Raw genomic sequence first — 18,779 nt, forward strand, 5'->3', positions numbered from 1 at the left:
AAGCTAATTTACAAAAGATGCCCAGATTGTGTGTGAAGGCTTTTCATTGCTTATTTCAGTTTCTTGCCTTATTTAGACTTTATAGTCTTGTAAGTTTACTTCTGGCACAAAGGCATGTACAGTTAATAGGCAACACATGCTACATCACACGAAATAAAATGGAAATCATCTGGTACTGATGACATAAACAATAGGACTTAGTTTACAGATGCTCAGTATCATGCATCTCCATAAAGTTAAGATCCAAATCTAAAATAAGCTTACATTTTAAAAAATGACATTTATGAAGTGGAGTTAACATAGTGAAATGATTTAGGAACATTATGAAACAAACTAATTTCAGCACAAAGCTGTAAGGAGATACGACATAGGAAACATAAGCTTTCAGGAGTATCTTACAAGAAGAGATTATGGCAAGGAAGTGGAAGGTCTTTTCTTTGAGTCGGAGTGTGCAGATTAGAGAGTGTAGGTAAGAAAGAACACCAGTGGAGGAAAGGGAAGGGAAAACTTCATCACTTCGGGACTGGCTGGCATAGCCCAACACTAATGGTGTATCAATTAACATTAGGGCTATGTAGAGACATAATGGAGGAGGAGTTCAGAATTCTCCAGAGGGCGGTAAGACAGGAGGAAATTAAACAAAGTGTAGGCCACAAAAGGGGGTTAAAACATTTTCTTTTTTAAAATCAAGACATTGTCAGACAAGATGACAATGTAGGCCAGTAATCACTGGACAAATGGGGCAGCACATTGAATGATCCAGGTGGCAAAGTTTTGGATAAACTAAAGTTTGCATTTGATGTCTGACATTAATATTCATTACAGTGGTGGCTTTGAGCATCTTGGGTTACAAAAATACCTGTTGAAACTGCAAGAGGAAGATCGATTTAAATCAATACAGAAGCTAGGATAACCTTGTACCATCTTCATCAGGGTTTCAGAATCAGAAATGTAGTTATCCATGACCAATTTAAGTGCATGAGGGTCTGTTGTCTTGCCTGTTTGCATTAGAAAACTGTGCTGAAAATGTTCAGCTGGCCTAGAAGCAGCTTTTAGAGAGACAGAGAGAGACAGAGAGAGAGAGAGAGACAGAGAGAGAGAGACAGAGACAGAGACAGAGACAGAGACAGAGACAGAGACAGAGACAGAGACAGAGACAGAGACAGAGACAGAGACAGAGACAGAGACAGAGACAGAGACAGAGACAGAGAGACAGAGAGACAGAGACACAGAGACAGAGACAGAGAGAGAGAGAGAGAGAGAATTGGCATTTGAGCTGAACATTACTCTTCTGCTGATGAGTCATATTTGAATTGAAACATTAACTTTGTCACTTTTTTCACAGCTGCTGTCAGATCTGACCATTTCCATTAATATTTTTCCTCTCCGATTCCTAGCATCCACACTATTTTATTGTTATTGTACAACATCAGCAACTGGTCCAGATTATGGCCAAGATCACAGCTGCCATTTTTCAAGCATCACTACTCAAGCCTTTAGTCAGTCAGTCTTTTTTTTAAAATGATAACTCTTCATTTTTAAAATTTGAATTTGAAATTTTCAACACACGAGTCAGGAGTTGGCGCTTGCCTTGCCTCGCCTCTGGACTTAATGCTGACTGGAGTGTGGAATAACCTGGTATCCCAAAAAAGCAGCTGAGATGATCTTCAGAATGCAGAGAACAGAAGAGATCACCTTCCTTCCCTGCTCTTTCTCGTCCTCCCTTTCTCTCACACACACACAAAAAAAAATTAAAATATCAATATTGTTCAGTGGAGGAGAAATTAAATTGTGTACTGGATGTTAGGAACACAATATTTTTAACTGATCAAGAAGCCTCATCTTTGGCTCAATAGCATTTCAAATATGAAGAGGGGTGCAAGGGAGAATACAAGGAACTATAAGAATTTTCTCATTTTTTGATAACAGCATTGCCCTTCGCTTGTTGATGTTCAACTTTCAACACGGTTGTTTTCCTGGTGGTGGAAATAGATGTATATGCACAAAAAAAAAATTCAGTGCTTTGGCAATTCCAATTTTACCTCCGTTTCCTAATCAAACACAAAAATTAATGCTAATTCAATAGGGAAACCTCTTTAAATTTAGATTAAACTAAGCAAGGCGTGAAAAATGTCCAACTGAAATAGCAGGCTAAAACAAAACACCAACACTGACATCAATATAAACACAAATTTCTTAACTTTCCAATTTTCAAAACTTTGCGGAACTTCCTGTTTGGTACTTCATGTTCAAGAGGACTAGAATGGGCATACGGATACCCCCTACTTTAGGATCCATTCATAAGTAATGGACGGCAATATGAATTCTTCAACTTAAAGCCTCCTCCACTTAAATCTGTCAATTTTAACCCTAACCCTACTGACAAACAAAGTTTGCAGGTTCTAGGAGGTTCTGCCAACTATGAACTGACTGAGCATTTGCCCATCATAAATAAAAGGACAAATCCAGATTGTAAAAATTATTTCTCAGATCACCATACTTCTAAAATTCTTTCCCTTTCAACCTATATAGACATTTGGTTGCTCTTAAAAATCTTGATGGTTGTTCTTTCCCTTGGTCTTTGCAATTTTAAAGTGATTGTTGATGAAAATCATGCAAATATGTAATAAAATAAAATGTGGTGTAATTTGCAGTAAACCACCTCAATTTTGAGAAGAATTTTTAAAAATTGATTATTTTGTCAAAGAATCCATTTAAATAACCAAGCATATTTAAGAATATCCATCAAATATTCAACTAGGCTACATTTAAACTACTGAAAATCTTTGGCGATGCTAACTTCTCCAATTGTGTTGAAATCAAGGTATCCAGGACATAGACCGGTATTCAAGAATGAACAATGGATTGACTGTTTCAAGACAAAAATGACTAAAATTTGCAGGCCTAAAAAGAAATAAATTATAAAAAGGTGCTGCAAATGTTGAAAAAACAAGAGCGATTATCAGAAAACTGTTCTCATTTCATGTACAAATAGCCATAGTTGCATAGATACTTAGTGAACCAGGGCATACTTTACCTAGTTTGGCCTATATGGCCTTTATCATGAAGCTGTTCACTTGCAGAACTTCTCCGCTGCCGATTCTGTTTAAGCTCAAGAGACTGTGGTGGAAGTGGTCTCAGGGGTTGTTGGCTAGAAAAGGATCTTTTTCTTTGCATAACACGTAGGTCATCTGCAACGATGATTGGATAACAGTAAAAATGATTAACTGCCAAAAATATCCTCTAGTTAAACTTTTGAAATTCCACTGAAAGCATGTGTGAGGATGAGAGGTTGTACATTCTGCAACAAAAGACTAGCTTTCTGACATTTACAAGTCAACAATATAATGGAATATTCACCACTTTTGCGGATGAGTACCAATCCAACAATACTCAAGAACACTGCCACCTACAGGTTCCTCTCCAAGTCACACATCAACCTAAGTAGGAAATTCATTACAACCTTGATTACCCGGACAATTATCCGAATTTCAGGTTATCCAAACAAGATCTCAAGGTCCCATAACAACAGCGTCATGCAGCTCAGCATTCAGTTATTAGTCAAGTGGTATTGTGGCGTGTATTGCTGGATAATGGAAAAATGTTTGTATAACCGGCACTCAAATTACCGCTCGTTAACAATCAGATTGATTATCTGAACGATCAATTACCCGATCAAAATAGTCCCTGTCTGTCTCATTCGGATAATCGAGGTTCTTCTCTATATTGCAGTTGTCAGGATAAGGTCAGCCACTGGATTTCATTGAATTCAAGTTTCCTAACTGGGGCTGTTAATCTCATTGAATCAGGCAGCCCTGATTGTCCATGTCTCTGACAATCTGGTACCGAACTTTGAATGAGGCAGCATTAAAGTTGAGAACTGTTCACGTATAAACAAAGGGAGACTTGGTGACAGGATACCAGGATATCTATGGAGTTAGCTCTGCCACACCTGCATCATTGGCAAGTCAGAACCTTGGAACTCCTGACCAAATAGCACTGCAGTGTACTCACACCACATGGATTGCTGCAGCTCCTCACCACATTTTCTAGGGTAATTATAAATAGGCAATGAAGGTTGGTCTTTCTAACAAATGCCAACGGCCCATGGACACAAAAATACTGAACACAAGATGGTGGTACTGTTAACACTTACAGTACTTTAAAACGTGTTCACAACTTACCATCATCTGTTGTATTTGTGTCAGATAAGGAACTGGTCTCAGAAGGAATTACCTCATCTAGATAAGAAAGAAATTCCATAAATTCTCACAGCAAGTATTGTAAATACATAACAGCAAATACACTTGCCGAATGATTACAGAGAGGCAAACCCATGGTGTTAAATTCTGGACAATATTAAAAAGATAATTCACTGAGGGAAAGAACTTTGGCTAAGCAAATTAACATTTTAAATTTACATTCAAAATTTAAATTGCAATTACCTGGAACAACAAGGGAGGTTCTCTGAGTTGGCTTCCTCCCACATTTTATTCTATACTCGTTACTGGAGTTCTCTATGTCTTGAAGCTTTTTCAAAGCATCAACATAATCTTGTTTCCTCTTCTTTTTAACATTCTTGCATACTTCATGGTCATTGGCTAGCTTTCTTGCAGCTTCCACTATCTTCTGCTGAATGACAAACTTATTCTCCAAATCTTGTAAATATGGATCCTGAAAAGTTGTTAGGCGAAGAATCACCAATTTAATGTTATTTCACCATTAACTAGAGACATTTGTAAAACCCTTGAAATAAACCTGCTCTTATACTGTGATTTCAGTACAGTATGTAAACACATCCAATGGTTATCATTTGTATTTTTTTCTGTCAACAAAAATACAACTTATGAATAAGGAACAAGATTAGGTCACTTGGCCCTTTGAGACTGCTGTGCCATTCAATAAGATTGCTGATCTGATTTTAACCTCAACTCGACATTCCTGCCGGTCTTTAAAATATTTATCTCCTTGGTGGTCAAGAATTGATTTATCTACCTCAGCCTTAAAAACATTTAAAGATTCTGCATCCACTTCCAAAAGCCTCTCAAGCTTCAAGTAAAAAAAAATCTTTATCTCAGTTTAAAAATAAGGGGTTGCCCAATTAAAACAATGACTCTTGTTCTAGATATTCCCATAACCACATCCACATGGTCAAGTCCCCTCAGGATCTTTTATGTTTCAAGTAAGTCACCACGGACACTTCTAAACTCCAGAGGATACAGACCTAACCAGTCTAGCCTTTCTTAAGGCAATCTAGTCAGTCCACATATTAGTCTAGTAAACCTCTGAATTGCTTCCACCATAATATCCTTCCGATGCTACAGCAAACCGTACTCCAGATGCATTCTTAATGCCCTGTGCAATTGAAACATAACCTCCGTTTCTCTTACATTCATTTTCCCTCAGTAAAATAACATTTTATTAGCTTTCTTGATTACTTGAACTATCTACATTTCAACCTTCTGCTATTCATGCACTATGACACCCAGATCTTTCTGTATCTGACCTCTGCAACCACTCACCACTGCAGTAATTTTTTTTATTCTGACAAGATAGACAATGTCATACTTAGCACTGTTATACATTTCATTTGCCCACTTGCTTGACCAATGTACATCTCTTTGTATGCTCCTCATGGCCTTTCCACAACTCATTTTTGTACATATCTTTGTGTTAACAGCAAATGCTGCTACGATAACTTTTATCTCTTCATCTAAATCATTTAAATTGTTAAACATTGAAACACTAGCACAGACTTTAGTGGCACACCTTTTCTGACATCCTGCCTATCTGGAAAAGAACACTTATTCCTACTCTCTGCTTTTTGGTTAGTCTGCCGATTGTCAATTCATGGTAATACATTACCTCCCACACCACGAACTTTCATTTTCCACAAGAAATTTTGATAAAAACCTTGTCAAATACCTTATGGAAATCTAAGTACAACATACCTACTGGTTGCGCTCAATCTAGAACACAAGAACGTCTTCAAAAGAACTCCAATGAATTAATTAAACACTACGTCCCTTCGACAGGACCATGATGGATCTGCCTGATTACCTTGAATTTATGCAAGTATCCTGTTATAACATCTTCAATAATAGTTTTCACAATTTCCCTATGATAGATGTTAGGCTCAATGACCTGTAGATTCCTGTTTTCTGCCCCTGTTACTTTTTGAATAATGGAGTTACATTAGCTATTTTTCAATCTAAAAGAAACATCCTCAAATCTAACGAGTTTTAAAAAATTAAAATTAAACATCAAATATCTCACTAGCTACTTCTTTTCAAAAGAGGTCAGAATGAAATCCATGAGGACCTGAGGACTTATCAATAGTTCAGTTGGAACAGTTTTTCCCAATACTTTTATCCCCTCAATACTACTTCCCTAGTAATTGTAATTTTCTCCCTTTCAATTCCTGATTAAGCTACTTCCAGAATGTTACTTATATCCTCCCTAGTGAACACTGACACAATATATATGTTCAATTTTTCTGCCATCTCTATATATTCTCCATTTCTAATTCCTCAACCTGACAAACTTTAATATTAAAATCTTCATTTTAGAGCAACATAAGTATCACACAGGAATCTATTCAGATTGACAGAATGGGTGCAATGCAGAGTTAATGACGCAAAAATAATCTGTACAATTTCAACATTACTACACATTACCGTAAAACACAAAAAAAGAAACAAATTATGACGACAGAGAGCAGCAATTAAATGTATTCAAGAAATTAGATATTCCAGATAGAATGTAAACTGTTTGTGACACAGAGACACACCTCTAAGAATGTGTCAATATAATTGCAACATAAGCATTCTTTCCAGATGACAGTTCTCCACTGGTGTAAAAGATAAAAGACATCACCACCAATAAGTAGGTTTGACACTACTTGATTCATGCAGTCTGATAAACTTGGGTTTCCTGGTTCATAATGAGCTGGCCAACCAAAATCAGATGAACTGAACTGGGATAACTTCCAGAGTATAGAAAACTGAGGGCTGACTTGATTGAAGTAAATAACAGTTGTGACAATGTTGATGGTAGGGGGAGTCAATAGGGATTAAAATTAGGGGTTGCCTTTAGGAAAGACACTAGGAAATTTTCTCTTATAGGGTTACCTGGGAACTGTTTCAAAAGGCAAAGGAGGTGGAGTCATTGAATTTTTTTAAGAATGAGACTAGATTCTTGGCAGGCAAGTACATCAAAAAGTTCTCACAGAAGAGACAGGAAGGTGGAATTCAAAACATAAGCACAACAGCTACAATACAATTGAGTGGCAAAGCAGACTTGAGAGGTCAAATTGCCTAACTCTGCTTCTAACTCATATCATATTCTCTTTCCTTGCTTGCAAAGAGAGAAAAGCTCCCAATTCCTGATGATTTCTTCTCCTACTTACTGCTACTAGGATGTGCGTCGTTGTGGTGGGCACTTTTGGGCTCAATTCTGATTTGCCAAAACTGAATACAGAATGTAAAGGTCATCATTTGAGTTCCATACTGGAGGGTCACACACTTTGCATCTACACTTCAAGAACAAATAGAACAGAACCAACGGAGGGAAGAGGTGTTAAAGAAAACAGCTGCATATCATTAAAATTGGATAGCAATTAAAACTGCAAATTTCCAATGCAAAATTTGCACACAATACTTAACCTCTTCATTTTGAAGCAGGGTGTCATCCAATTTGAAAGTTGTGCCCACTCGGCGTCTAACATGTGGAAGCTCTTCTCCCAATGTCTGTGGATACTCTTTTGGTAATTTTCCGGTTAACTCCTATAATGGGAATGCAAAACGTAAAAGGAGTGCAAGTACTGAAGTACTGGAGAAGACAGCCAGCCAATTTGTGCACAATAAAATCTAACAAACTGTGATAATAAACAGATCATCCACTAGCAGATATTAGTGGAATGATCAATATTGGCTAAGTGACGAATATTGCCCTTGCACTTTTGAAAATAATCCCTGGTCATCTTCAAAAGAATAGCATGGGTTCTTTCACAACGGTGGGACCAATGGGAACTTAGTTTCATACCTCTTATGAAAGAGCATTTAATAGTTCAGGACTTTTTTTTTTAAAAGTACTGTTGGATTGTCATTGTGGATGCTGTGCGCTCCAGCCTTAATTTTCTAACTCGGTATCACTCCCACTGTGACGACCAACAATGCAACACAGTCGTAAGACAGACAAGAATCTAATGAATATTGGTTTTTAAAAAGGACTATTTAAGGTACTGCAGTAAGGAAACTATTAAACCTGCGACTTCAAGGTTTACTTACTGCTTCTCGTAAACAAATTTTCTTTAATTCTTCCATTCTTTGATGAAGAATATCTTGCAGAGCATTCCGACGCTGCTTCAATTCAATCAGCTTTTCTTTCTTTTGCTCATCACTGACTTCAGAGTCTTGAGAACCTAATTGGACACACACTATAATTATTGCTGACATCTAAGAAAACATGAAAATTACTATATGCATGAACGGTGACTTTATGGAGGTCAAAATACAAAACAACTTTTAACAACAGATGTATTCTCTACAGGATCTGTAATAGTCTGTGTGGTCAACAGAACTAGAATACAGCATCTGACAAGACAGACATTCGTTCCACCAGCTTGTAAGCATACCACGTCCTTGTTCTGTTTGGCAGTCTTTCATAAAGCTTTTGGCACATACACCAGTTGTAGAAATTAGCTTGCAGGATAAAAACCTGCAAACAATTCTACTGCTTTCATTTGTTATTAAAATCAAGGGAAACCACTTCTCTGGTATAATCAAACCATCCAGAATGGAAAGAGTTCTTTCATTTTGAGCATTCTCCGGAATACAATTGGAAAATGCTATTACAAAATTCTATTTCACGTATGCTGAATTTTAGATCATAGATGCATTAATGTAGACATAATTTGCCTTTATTCTACATTAATACGGAATTCAATTGTGCAGACAAAAATGAAAATACTGCATCTGTTAAATATAATTTTTCAGTTACATATATCAAAAAAGGTCCATTAATATAGTGCATTGTTTGAAGTTTTCTCCACATATTGATTTTCACAGATGGCTGAGCATCTGGAAGAGGTACAGCACTCAAAATAATGCTATATTTTACTTGGCCTCAACACAGCTATTGGTCACTGGTCAGGTTGGCTGAACCCTTCTAAAGCACACTGAATTTTATTCAATTCCATACAAACATTATGTATGATTGCAAACATAAAACCACAGAGAAATTTATTTGGCAGTTTACACTTTGCATCATGTTTAAATTGAATATTCAATTTTCACAAAGTAAAATTTAATTCTTCTGGGTTAAAGATGTGTCATGTTGTTGACTGGTCTTTCCAATGCCACAAGAGATTTATTTGTCAGGTACGAGTTGCAAAATGTGTTTTGACAAAACAAATTTTTGATGTATGATCATCAGCATGGTTCTGATGGGATAGACTTGGTTGATCGGTTATGCACAGAGCAATGAATCCTCGAAACAGACAGCAGTATACTTAATTCCTTTAGCCAATAAAATAAAATTTATGCTTGGATCTACACATCAAACACTATTAATCTGTATTCTTGCAATCTTTAGACAAGCAAGAGGATGAATAGATAGATATCTGACAAAATATTTGGCACTCTGCTAGTGAAGCAAACAAATATAATTCAGTTGAAGAAATACATTTTCTGCATTACACACTTACAGTCTAAATTGTTTCAATGTTACTATTTGTGTGTAAAGTCTGAACTGGACCAAACCAAATGAGAAAGTTGCCGAAAGCAACGGCCAATTACTACAAGATGTGGCAAAAATGAAATAACCTTTTTGGTTCATAAATCCAAGATAACCTAAATAGGTTTTCCCTTCAATATAACATTTTGCATTACCACTTAATGCAGCTTCGGAGAATTAACTCGTTTGCAATAGAGTTCAGTTTGGTTGGAAGTAACTGTAGTTTTAAAAATACCTAAAACAACAAATAATTGTGCATTAATAATTCATCCATTACTTTTCAATTTCTATTTCTTTCCTTTGAGAAAGATCCATGTTAAAGCTAAACTAAACACCAAGAGGATCTATTGGTACTCCCTCAGTTACATAGCCAAATAGAAAGGTAAAGTTGCCATAGCCATTATCAGACCATAGCGCTGCTGTATCATCAGAAAGAGATGACTGGTGGCAGTTTAACCTCAGGGTAACCATGCATCAGGAGAGAATTCAGGATGAGGAGAGACCTTCATGTTAACCTCAGCCAGTGCCAAAAATGGATCCATGCTGTTGGGATCATTCCGCAGCTGAACAAAACTGACCCCCACACTCATTTGATTTTACCCAAACACTAAACTGCTAAATATTGATAAATTGAGTGTAGGTCAAGAATGAAGAGAAAAGTCAGTAACTAGCACTCTTCCATAATGGATTCACACAATAAGTAGGAAGCACATGTAGCAAAGAACGTACCAGAGGAAATTAAACTGCCATTGCTAGCTGTTATAATTGGATTCTTGCCATCCACATTTGCCAGTTTAGAAGCCTTAGGCATTCCAGTATCAGTCAAATCCACTGCAATATCACTGAGACTTCTTGCCGATGGGATCTTTGCCTGCAAGAACAAAAACAAAAATTTATTGAAGCTACCTGCTCCAAAGTTACAATAGCATCTTACTTGAATAGGAGAATAAATGAATTATATGTTCTCAATATGCTCATATGTTCAGTCTCAGGTTTTAATCCATTTTTTGATCAACAACTTACTTTGCTTTGCTTCCTGTCCAGGTAAAACTGATGCTGACTTATTGCCATCACCCAGATAGATTTTATCAGGGAGGTACTTGCGTACCATGTATTTACCACCAGTCCAGTCTGCCCAAAGGTTCTTCTTGACAATGGTACTCTGAATAAAGAAAAAGGCATGCAATGTTTCCAAGAGATTCCACAAACCCAAGAGTAAAGCAGTTCACTTGAGGTTTACATTTAGTTTTTTTTTAAAAATCCAAAAACAGAAGAATAATTACAACTACATTGCCTATTTTTATGGCACTTTTAATGTTGCAAAATGTCTCAAGGTGCTTCACAAGGCCTTGATTTGAAAACAAAATTGACATTGAACCACATGAGGTGGCATGAGAGCAGACAAAAAAAATACTGCATTTGTTTAATTATAATTTTTCAATTACTTATATCAAAGAGGTCCATTAATACAGATGTTTGGATGTAAAAGGTATTTTTAGGTGAGTATCTCAATGTCAGCAAAACAAAAGGAGCTGGTCATTGACTTCAGGATGCAGAGTGGAGGACACATCCCTATCTCTATCAAGACTGAGGTGGAGATGGTCAAAAACTTCAAGTTCCTTAGAGTAAAAGATCACCAATGTTACGTCTTGGTCTAGCCAGGTCGATACTATTGTTAAGAAAGCATAACAATGCATCTATTTCCTCATAAGGCTAAGGAAATTCACCATGTACACAATGGTTTCTTGCCAATTTTTATAGATGTTCCATAGAAAATATCCTCTCCGTATACATCACAACTTAGTACAGCAACTATTCTGCCCAAGACCTTAAGAAATTAGAGTTGTGAAAGCAGCCCAGGTTTATCACGCAAACTAGCATTCCATCCATTGACTGACGAAGAGCAATCCAGACTCTAAATGTAAGCTTGCTTTCTCTCCTGACCAGCTGCGATTTTCAGCATTTTTTATTTTCAGCTCAGATTCCAGCATCTGCAGTAATTTGCTCCTACATTATTTTCTGCATTCTGTTCCATTACCCTCATAGTTGCGTAATGTATGATGTGACTGGTTAGCAAACAAACAACACTTTCCACTGTATCTCAGTACATGCGGCAATAATAAGTCTAATCAAATCAAGAACATCTTAAAAGAGGAGAGGAAAGAGGTAATGAGACAGAGACGTTGGGGGAGAGAATTTTCAGGGGAGGCAGCTGATGGCTCAGTTCCAATGATAGAGGAAATAAAATTGGAGCTACTCAAGATGTCAGAATGAGAGTTGTGGTGAAACCTCAGATGGCGATAGGGCTAGGAGATTTGAGAGACAGGCAGGCATAACCATAGGTGGGGATCTCAAAACAAAGATGAGAACTTTAAACATGGAGACACTGCTCAACTGGGAGTCAAAGCAGATTAACAAGTACAAGGTTGACAGGTGAACAGGCCTTAGGAGATGGACAGTAGGTTCTGGATAACAACTTAATGAAAAGGTGAAGATGGGAGGTTGACTAGGAATATTTCAGAGCAGTAGGTAAAGCTAACTAAGGCATTAATAATGGTTTCAGCAGATGAGATGAGTCGGGGTGATGTTAAAGATATGGAAATAGTCCAAAACTACCTATGTCAAAAATGTATGATCACAGCAGTGCTCAAAATGGATGGAGGGGCAAACAGCAAATACATGGTCAAAAACAAAAAGGCCAAATTGCCCAGTAGAGAGAAAAAAAAAATCAATGGTACCCCCAATCAGGACAAAAAAAAAATCACCATGGTATGTAGACTGGGGAGTTTTCAATGAAGCTGTTGTGCCCCCACGAGTGTTGCCTGTGGACTCACCCATATGTGAAGGAGGGACAACAGCCTTCAGTAGGAAAAAAAGCAAGAAGTCAGTTGAGGCAGTAGGTCTGCAGGTGATGCCAGGGAAGATGATAGAGAAAAGTGACTGCAAAAAGGGGACAGGGGTGGGGAATTAAGTGGCTGTGAAACGGAGAGGTAGATAGCTTGTCAAGCTAGCCTGCCAACACTAGAATATTTAGCTAAATGGGAGACAGGAAAACTTGAAATCACTCGCAATGAATTCATCCAGAGTTAGAGTGTTTTTTAATGAAAGGTTATGAAAAGAACAACTCTGCTGCCAACCTATAGCTGGTTGGTTTGTGCTAATTTAAATATTGTGACATCTCAAGCATTTAAACCTGCCTTGTGTGCTGTGGCTTTCAGTTTAAATGGAAGGCTGGTTATTATTGAGGACATTGAGGAATGGTTCTAATTCTACTTCCGAGAGTCCAAATACCCAGACATCAAACACAGAGGACGTTGGATAGAATCCTCTGAGGCCATGAATGATGTGGGCTATGGAGAGAAATTTGGGAGAATTGCAAGCGGCATTGAGAGAAGCCTTTCTTGATGTCAAGACTAACAAAGTAGCGTTTTCCAGCCAAATCCTGGACCTTGAGATGAAATTCTCTCTAGCGAGCAGCGGTGGCTGACGACTGCCAATTATCACTCATTACCATCCTCATTACTGAATCTCAGTTTATTTAAAACGTACTCTCCCATTCTATCATACAACAGGTAGGAACTGGATGCTGAGAATTCCTGACCTGAATATGGTGACTCCAACTCACTGCTTGCTCCTTTGGACCTCCACCTTGAACAGTAGGCACCGTGTCTCATGATACACAATGAGCAGTAGCCGCAAGTACTCCACATTCGTGAATGCTGGCATCTAACATGTATAAGCCTCTCCTCATCATTGTGGCACATCCCTGAATTCACTTGTAATATGGTTTGCCACTTCAAGACTGCAGTTTAGAAACCAGACTGAGCCTGGTACTCTGTGTGCAGCATGACCTGGATTGCTAAGAATGAAAAATGGGTGTGGCAGGAGTCAATGTCTGCTGTCCAAAACTGCAGGCTCCATTTCAGAGCACTGGGAGGCCTTTTAGGGGGCACTTGCAAAGTGCAGGTTAAAACCATCTGCGACCATATCAGTGCATGCAAAGTATCCTAACTGTGCAAGTGTGTGGGGGTCAAATACTAGTCACAAGCAATCTTGACATGTCACTGGTTCTTGCAGATTGACAACTGACAGGTCTGAAGCTGAAGTAATCACAGGCAACCTTAAAAGCAGCAGCTGTGGGCCACTAAGCATGTAGCTAATGCAAGGCCTCAGGCTGCACAAGGTCAGAAGATCGCAGGTGAGACAGCACAGTGGCTCAGTGGTGAATACTGCTGCCTCACAGTGCCAGGGACCCGGGTTCGATCCACCCTAGGGTGACTATCTGTGTGGAGTTTGCATATGCTCCCTGTGTCTGTGTGGGTTTCCTCCAAGTGCTCCAGTTCCCTCCCACAATCCAAAGATGTGCAGATTAGGTGAATTGGCCATGCTAAATTGCCCAGATTGTTCAGGGATGTGTAGGTTAGGTGCCTTAGTCAGGGGGAATATAGGGTTGGGGAATGAGACTGGGTAGGTTATTCTTCAGAGGGTTGGTGTGGACTTGTTGGGCCAAATGGCCTGTTCCCACATGGTGGGGATTCTATGACATGGAATGGATTCCCTTGCAACTGAACAGTAATGTAACACAGGACTCTTATCTGTAGTAATGCCTTTTGTGGGTGACATGGACTGAGAGAAGGGTTCAGTACTCATGCAGCACCTACAATCTTTACCACATAACTGATGATGCCGTCATCAAAATGAAGACCAATACTAAAGATCAAAGAAGAGTAATACCATGGCCCTCCTTGTCCCACTTTAGGGCACACTATGTTAAGCTGTCATTTGTAAGTGATACATTTGCTCACTGCTCATTACCATAGATCATAGAACATAGAACATAGAACAATACAGCACAGAACAGGCCCTTCGGCCCACGATGTTGTGCCGAACTTCTATCCTAGATTAAGCACCCATCCATGTACCTATCCAAATGCCGCTTAAAGGTCGCCAATGAATCTGACTCTACCACTCCCACGGGCAGCGCATTCAATGCCCCCACCACTCTCTGGGTAAAGAACCCACCCCTGACATCTCCCCTATACCTTCCACCCTTCACCTTAAATTTATGTCCCCTTGTAACACTCTGTTGTACCCGGGGAAAAAGTTTCTGACTGTCTATTCCTCGGATCATCTTATAAACCTCTATCAAGTCACCCCTCATCCTTCGCCGTTCCAACGAGAAAAGGCCGAGAACTCTCAACCTATCCTCGTACGACCTACTCTCCATTCCAGGCAACATCCTGGTAAATCTTCTCTGCACCCTCTCCAAAGCTTCCACATCTTTCCTAAAGTGAGGCGACCAGAACTGCACACAGTACTCCAACTGTGGCCTAACCAAAGTCCTGTACAGCTGCAACATCACTTCACGACTCTTGAATTCAATCCCTCTGCTAATGAACGATAATACTCCATAGGCCTTCTTACAAACTCTATCCACCTGAGTGGCAACCTTCAAAGATCTATGTACATAGACCCCAAGATCCCTCTGTTCCTCCACCTGACCAAGAACCCTACCGTTAACCCTGTATTCCGCATTCTTATTTGTTCTTCCAAAATGGACAACCTCACACTTGGCAGGGTTGAACTCCATCTGCCACTCCTCAGCCCAGCTCTGCATCATATCTAAGTCCCTCTGCAGCCGACAACAGCCCTCCTCACTGTCCACAACTCCACCTATCTTTGTATCATCTGCAAATTTACTGACCCACCCTTCGACTCCCTCATCTAAGTCATTAATAAAAATTACAAACAGCAGTTCTATTTATTCTGTTCCCTACAAAAGGTGCATTGGATAAATGACCAATGCATCCAGCCACTGCAAGGGTTATAGGTGCTGAAATGATCTGGATGTGAACATAGGAGATTTGGTTAGTAAGTTTGCAGATGACACAACATTGGAGGTGTAGTGGATAGCAAAGAGTACAATGGGATCTTGGTGAGACGGGCCAATGGGCTGAACAGTGACAGATGGAGTTTAATTTAGATAAGTGTGAGGTGCTGTATTTTGGAAAGGCAAATCAGGGCAGGACTTACCATTTAAGTGTCTAAGGTCCTGGGGAGTGTTGCTGAACAAAGAGACCTTGATGTGCAGGTTCATAGCTCCTTGAAAGTGGAGTCACAGGTAGACAGGATAGTGAAGGTGGCATTTGGTATGCTTTCCTTCATTGGTAAGAGCATTGAGTACAGGAGTTGGGAGGTCATGTTGTGGTTGTACAGGACATTGGTTAGGGCCACTGTTGGGATATTGTGTGCAATTCTGGTCTTCCTCCAATTGGAAGGATGTTGTGAAACTTGAAAGGGTTCAGAAAAGATTTATGAGGATGTTACCAGCGTTGGAGGGTTTGAGCTCCAGAGAGAAGCTGAATAGGCTAGGATTATTTTCCCTGGACCGGAGGCCGAGGGGTGACATTACAGAAATTTATGGACATGGATAGGGTAAATAGATGTGGTCTTTTCTCTGGGGTGGAAGAGTGCAAGAGGGCATAGGTTTAGAGTGACAGGGGAAAGATTTTAAAAAAGGGACCCAAGGGGCAATGTTTTCACACAGAGGGTGGTGCGTGTACAGAATGAGCTGCTAGAGGAAGTGGTTATGGCTGGTGCAATTACAACATTTACAAAAAGGTATCTGGATGGGTATAATAGGAAGGGTTTACAGGGATATGAACAAAGTGCTGGCAAATGGTACTAGGGTGGCAGGGTGGCTCAGTGGTTAGCATTGCTACCTCACAGCACCAGGGATCCAGGTTCAATTCCCACCTTAGGGTTTCCTCCCACAATCCAAAAATAACGTGCAGGCCAGGTAAATTGCCTATAGTATTAGGGGCATTAGCCAGGGTAAATATCGGGTAGGGAAATGGGTCTGGGTGGGTTACTCTTCAGAGGGTTAATGTGGATTTGTTGGGCCAAATGGCTTCTTTCTACATTCTGTAGGGATTCTGATTAGGTTAGGATACCTTGTCGGCATGGATGAGTTGGATTGAAGGGCCTGTTTCCTTGCTGTACACCTTTATGACTCTAAGCTCTATGAAGGGGCAGAGAAACATGGGAGGAGCAGATGCAACAGCAAACCCAGGGCCAGTAGCAACCTCCAACAAACCTCCACATGAAGAGGTTACAGCAAAGTTTCCCTCATGATTCCCAGGATGTGCACAGTCTTTCATGCTAGATGATGTTTCCTCTGGATGAGTAAGGCGCAATGGATGCAGACGGAGGATGGCCGAGGACATTGTCATTGACCTTTGTGAACTGCTAAAGCTGGAGCTACAACCTCTGCTAATTGCATTGAACCTTTACATTACTGCTGCTTCGAAGGACTCCCCTGGGAACCTGTGTAGAGTCTCTAATTGTCCACCCACAAATAAGTTAAGGCTGGGGAATAGACTTTAGGAAAATTGCTGGTTTCCCACAGGTGCAATGCACCATAGTTTGCACACAGTGCTGAGGAAACCATTTCATAACGTAGCAGAGGATATCAATAGAAAAGTGCAAGTCACCAACAATAGCTGGTATTACTTCTTTGAAAGTTGCCCATGGTATCCTGGGAGCTGCCATGATGCCTATATCTTTGAGAACTTGCACATTCCTACTGTGTTGGCAGGGGCTTACAAAGAGGATTACTGGGAGACAAAAGCTGCCTATTGCAATGATGGCTGATGACTCTGTAACACAGTTCCCTGACTGAAGCAGAGTGGAGATACAATGCAGTCCATTCTTCAACCAGGGTCATGATTCAGCAGACATAGGCTTGAAGAGGAGATGCCACTGCTTGGACCAGTCTGCACAGGCCTTGTGATACTCCCCAGACTGACTGAGTGCACCACACATTTCTACCTTACTGTGCTCTGTATAAGTGGAGCAGGCAGCGAGGGGATGTAATGTTAGCTGACAAACTAGAAGAGCGAGAGCAGTCTTGTGAGCAGAGGAACTTCATATTGTACATGGTGTAGTGTCAGACACTGCTATGCTCCATGTCAGACAGGATTTAATTGACACTGCTGCAGTCGATGACAGTTGAGTGCAGTGATCATTCATGGGCTGTAAAAACTCCTGGTTCTTAACATGCACGCAGTAAGAGTTGAAAGACAAATACAACTTTTGTTTGCTTTGGTGTTTATAAATATAAATGTAAAAGTTTTTAAGGCTTTCTGTTATGTGATGGTTTCACTTTAAATAATGTTAAGAAGCTGGAATGACTATGCGCACCGCAGAAACGGCAGCAGTGACTAGATGGAAGATATGTCGCTAACAGGTGAATGTGTGGCCTAGTGCTTAAACAGCAATTGGAGTAGGAATGTAAGCTTCGATATGAAAGGAAATCTCAGCTGTGCCACTTTTATTGCTAGAGGCATTGGTTTATGTGTGCTATGCCATATGTTCAAAGCAAAGATTTTGCCAGGATTGGAGGACTTGAGTGACAAGGATGGGCTGTATAGGCTGGGGTTGCTGTCCCTGGAGCATCAGAAGCTGAGGGGTGACCTTATGGAGCTTTATAAAATCACGAGGGCATGGACAGGGTAAATAGACAAGGCTTTTTCCCTGGGGTGGGGGGGGGGGGGGGGGGGGGGGGGGGGGAGTCAAAAACTGGACGGCATAAGTTAAGGGTGAGAGTGGAAAGATTTAAAAAAAAAAAGGGACAACATTTTCATGCAAAGGCTGGTACATGTATGGGCCAAGAACTGGCAAATCGGACGAGATTAGGTTAGGATATCTCATCAGCATGGATCTGTTGCACCAAAGGGTCTTTTTCCTTGCTGTACATCTCTATGACTTTATGAAGGACAGCTCTGGACTGCCAATGCTTGAACAGATGTATGACCCTGGTTCCGAGATGGTGCTGCCAGGAGAGATTCTGGTATATCCCATCAGGGAACGTACTCGCGCCTACGCCAACAGGAAGAAATCAGGCTAACCACTGACAAGTGGGGCATAGCTAACAGTTCATGAGGCAAGTTTGGTATAATCCTGCAAGAAACCTGTCCAAGCCTTCTCAAAAAAACTTGACAAAAAAAATGACATTTATCCCTCATGTGGGAAAGTTCATCCCA

General features: G+C 40.0%; 1 protein-coding gene across 8 annotated transcripts in view; it reads right to left on the reverse strand.

Annotated features, from left to right (window-relative positions):
• The window catches only part of LOC140483840 (FERM domain-containing protein 4B-like), a 371,993-nt gene that overhangs the window by 16,816 nt on the left and 336,398 nt on the right, over window positions 1-18,779 (reverse strand). For all 8 annotated transcript variants that reach the window (XM_072582530.1, XM_072582532.1, XM_072582531.1 and 5 more), the window contains 7 exons: window positions 10,759-10,897; window positions 10,465-10,606; window positions 8,289-8,422; window positions 7,665-7,784; window positions 4,446-4,674; window positions 4,185-4,241; window positions 3,038-3,191 (listed from right to left, as the gene is read on the reverse strand). In XM_072582530.1, coding sequence (XP_072438631.1) covers window positions 3,038-3,191; window positions 4,185-4,241; window positions 4,446-4,674; window positions 7,665-7,784; window positions 8,289-8,422; window positions 10,465-10,606; window positions 10,759-10,897 — 975 coding nt within the window. The remainder of the gene's footprint in view (window positions 1-3,037; window positions 3,192-4,184; window positions 4,242-4,445; window positions 4,675-7,664; window positions 7,785-8,288; window positions 8,423-10,464; window positions 10,607-10,758; window positions 10,898-18,779) is intronic.

This window comes from Chiloscyllium punctatum, chromosome 12 (genome assembly GCF_047496795.1).
Source record: "Chiloscyllium punctatum isolate Juve2018m chromosome 12, sChiPun1.3, whole genome shotgun sequence".
Taxonomy (NCBI): Eukaryota; Metazoa; Chordata; class Chondrichthyes; order Orectolobiformes; family Hemiscylliidae; genus Chiloscyllium; species Chiloscyllium punctatum.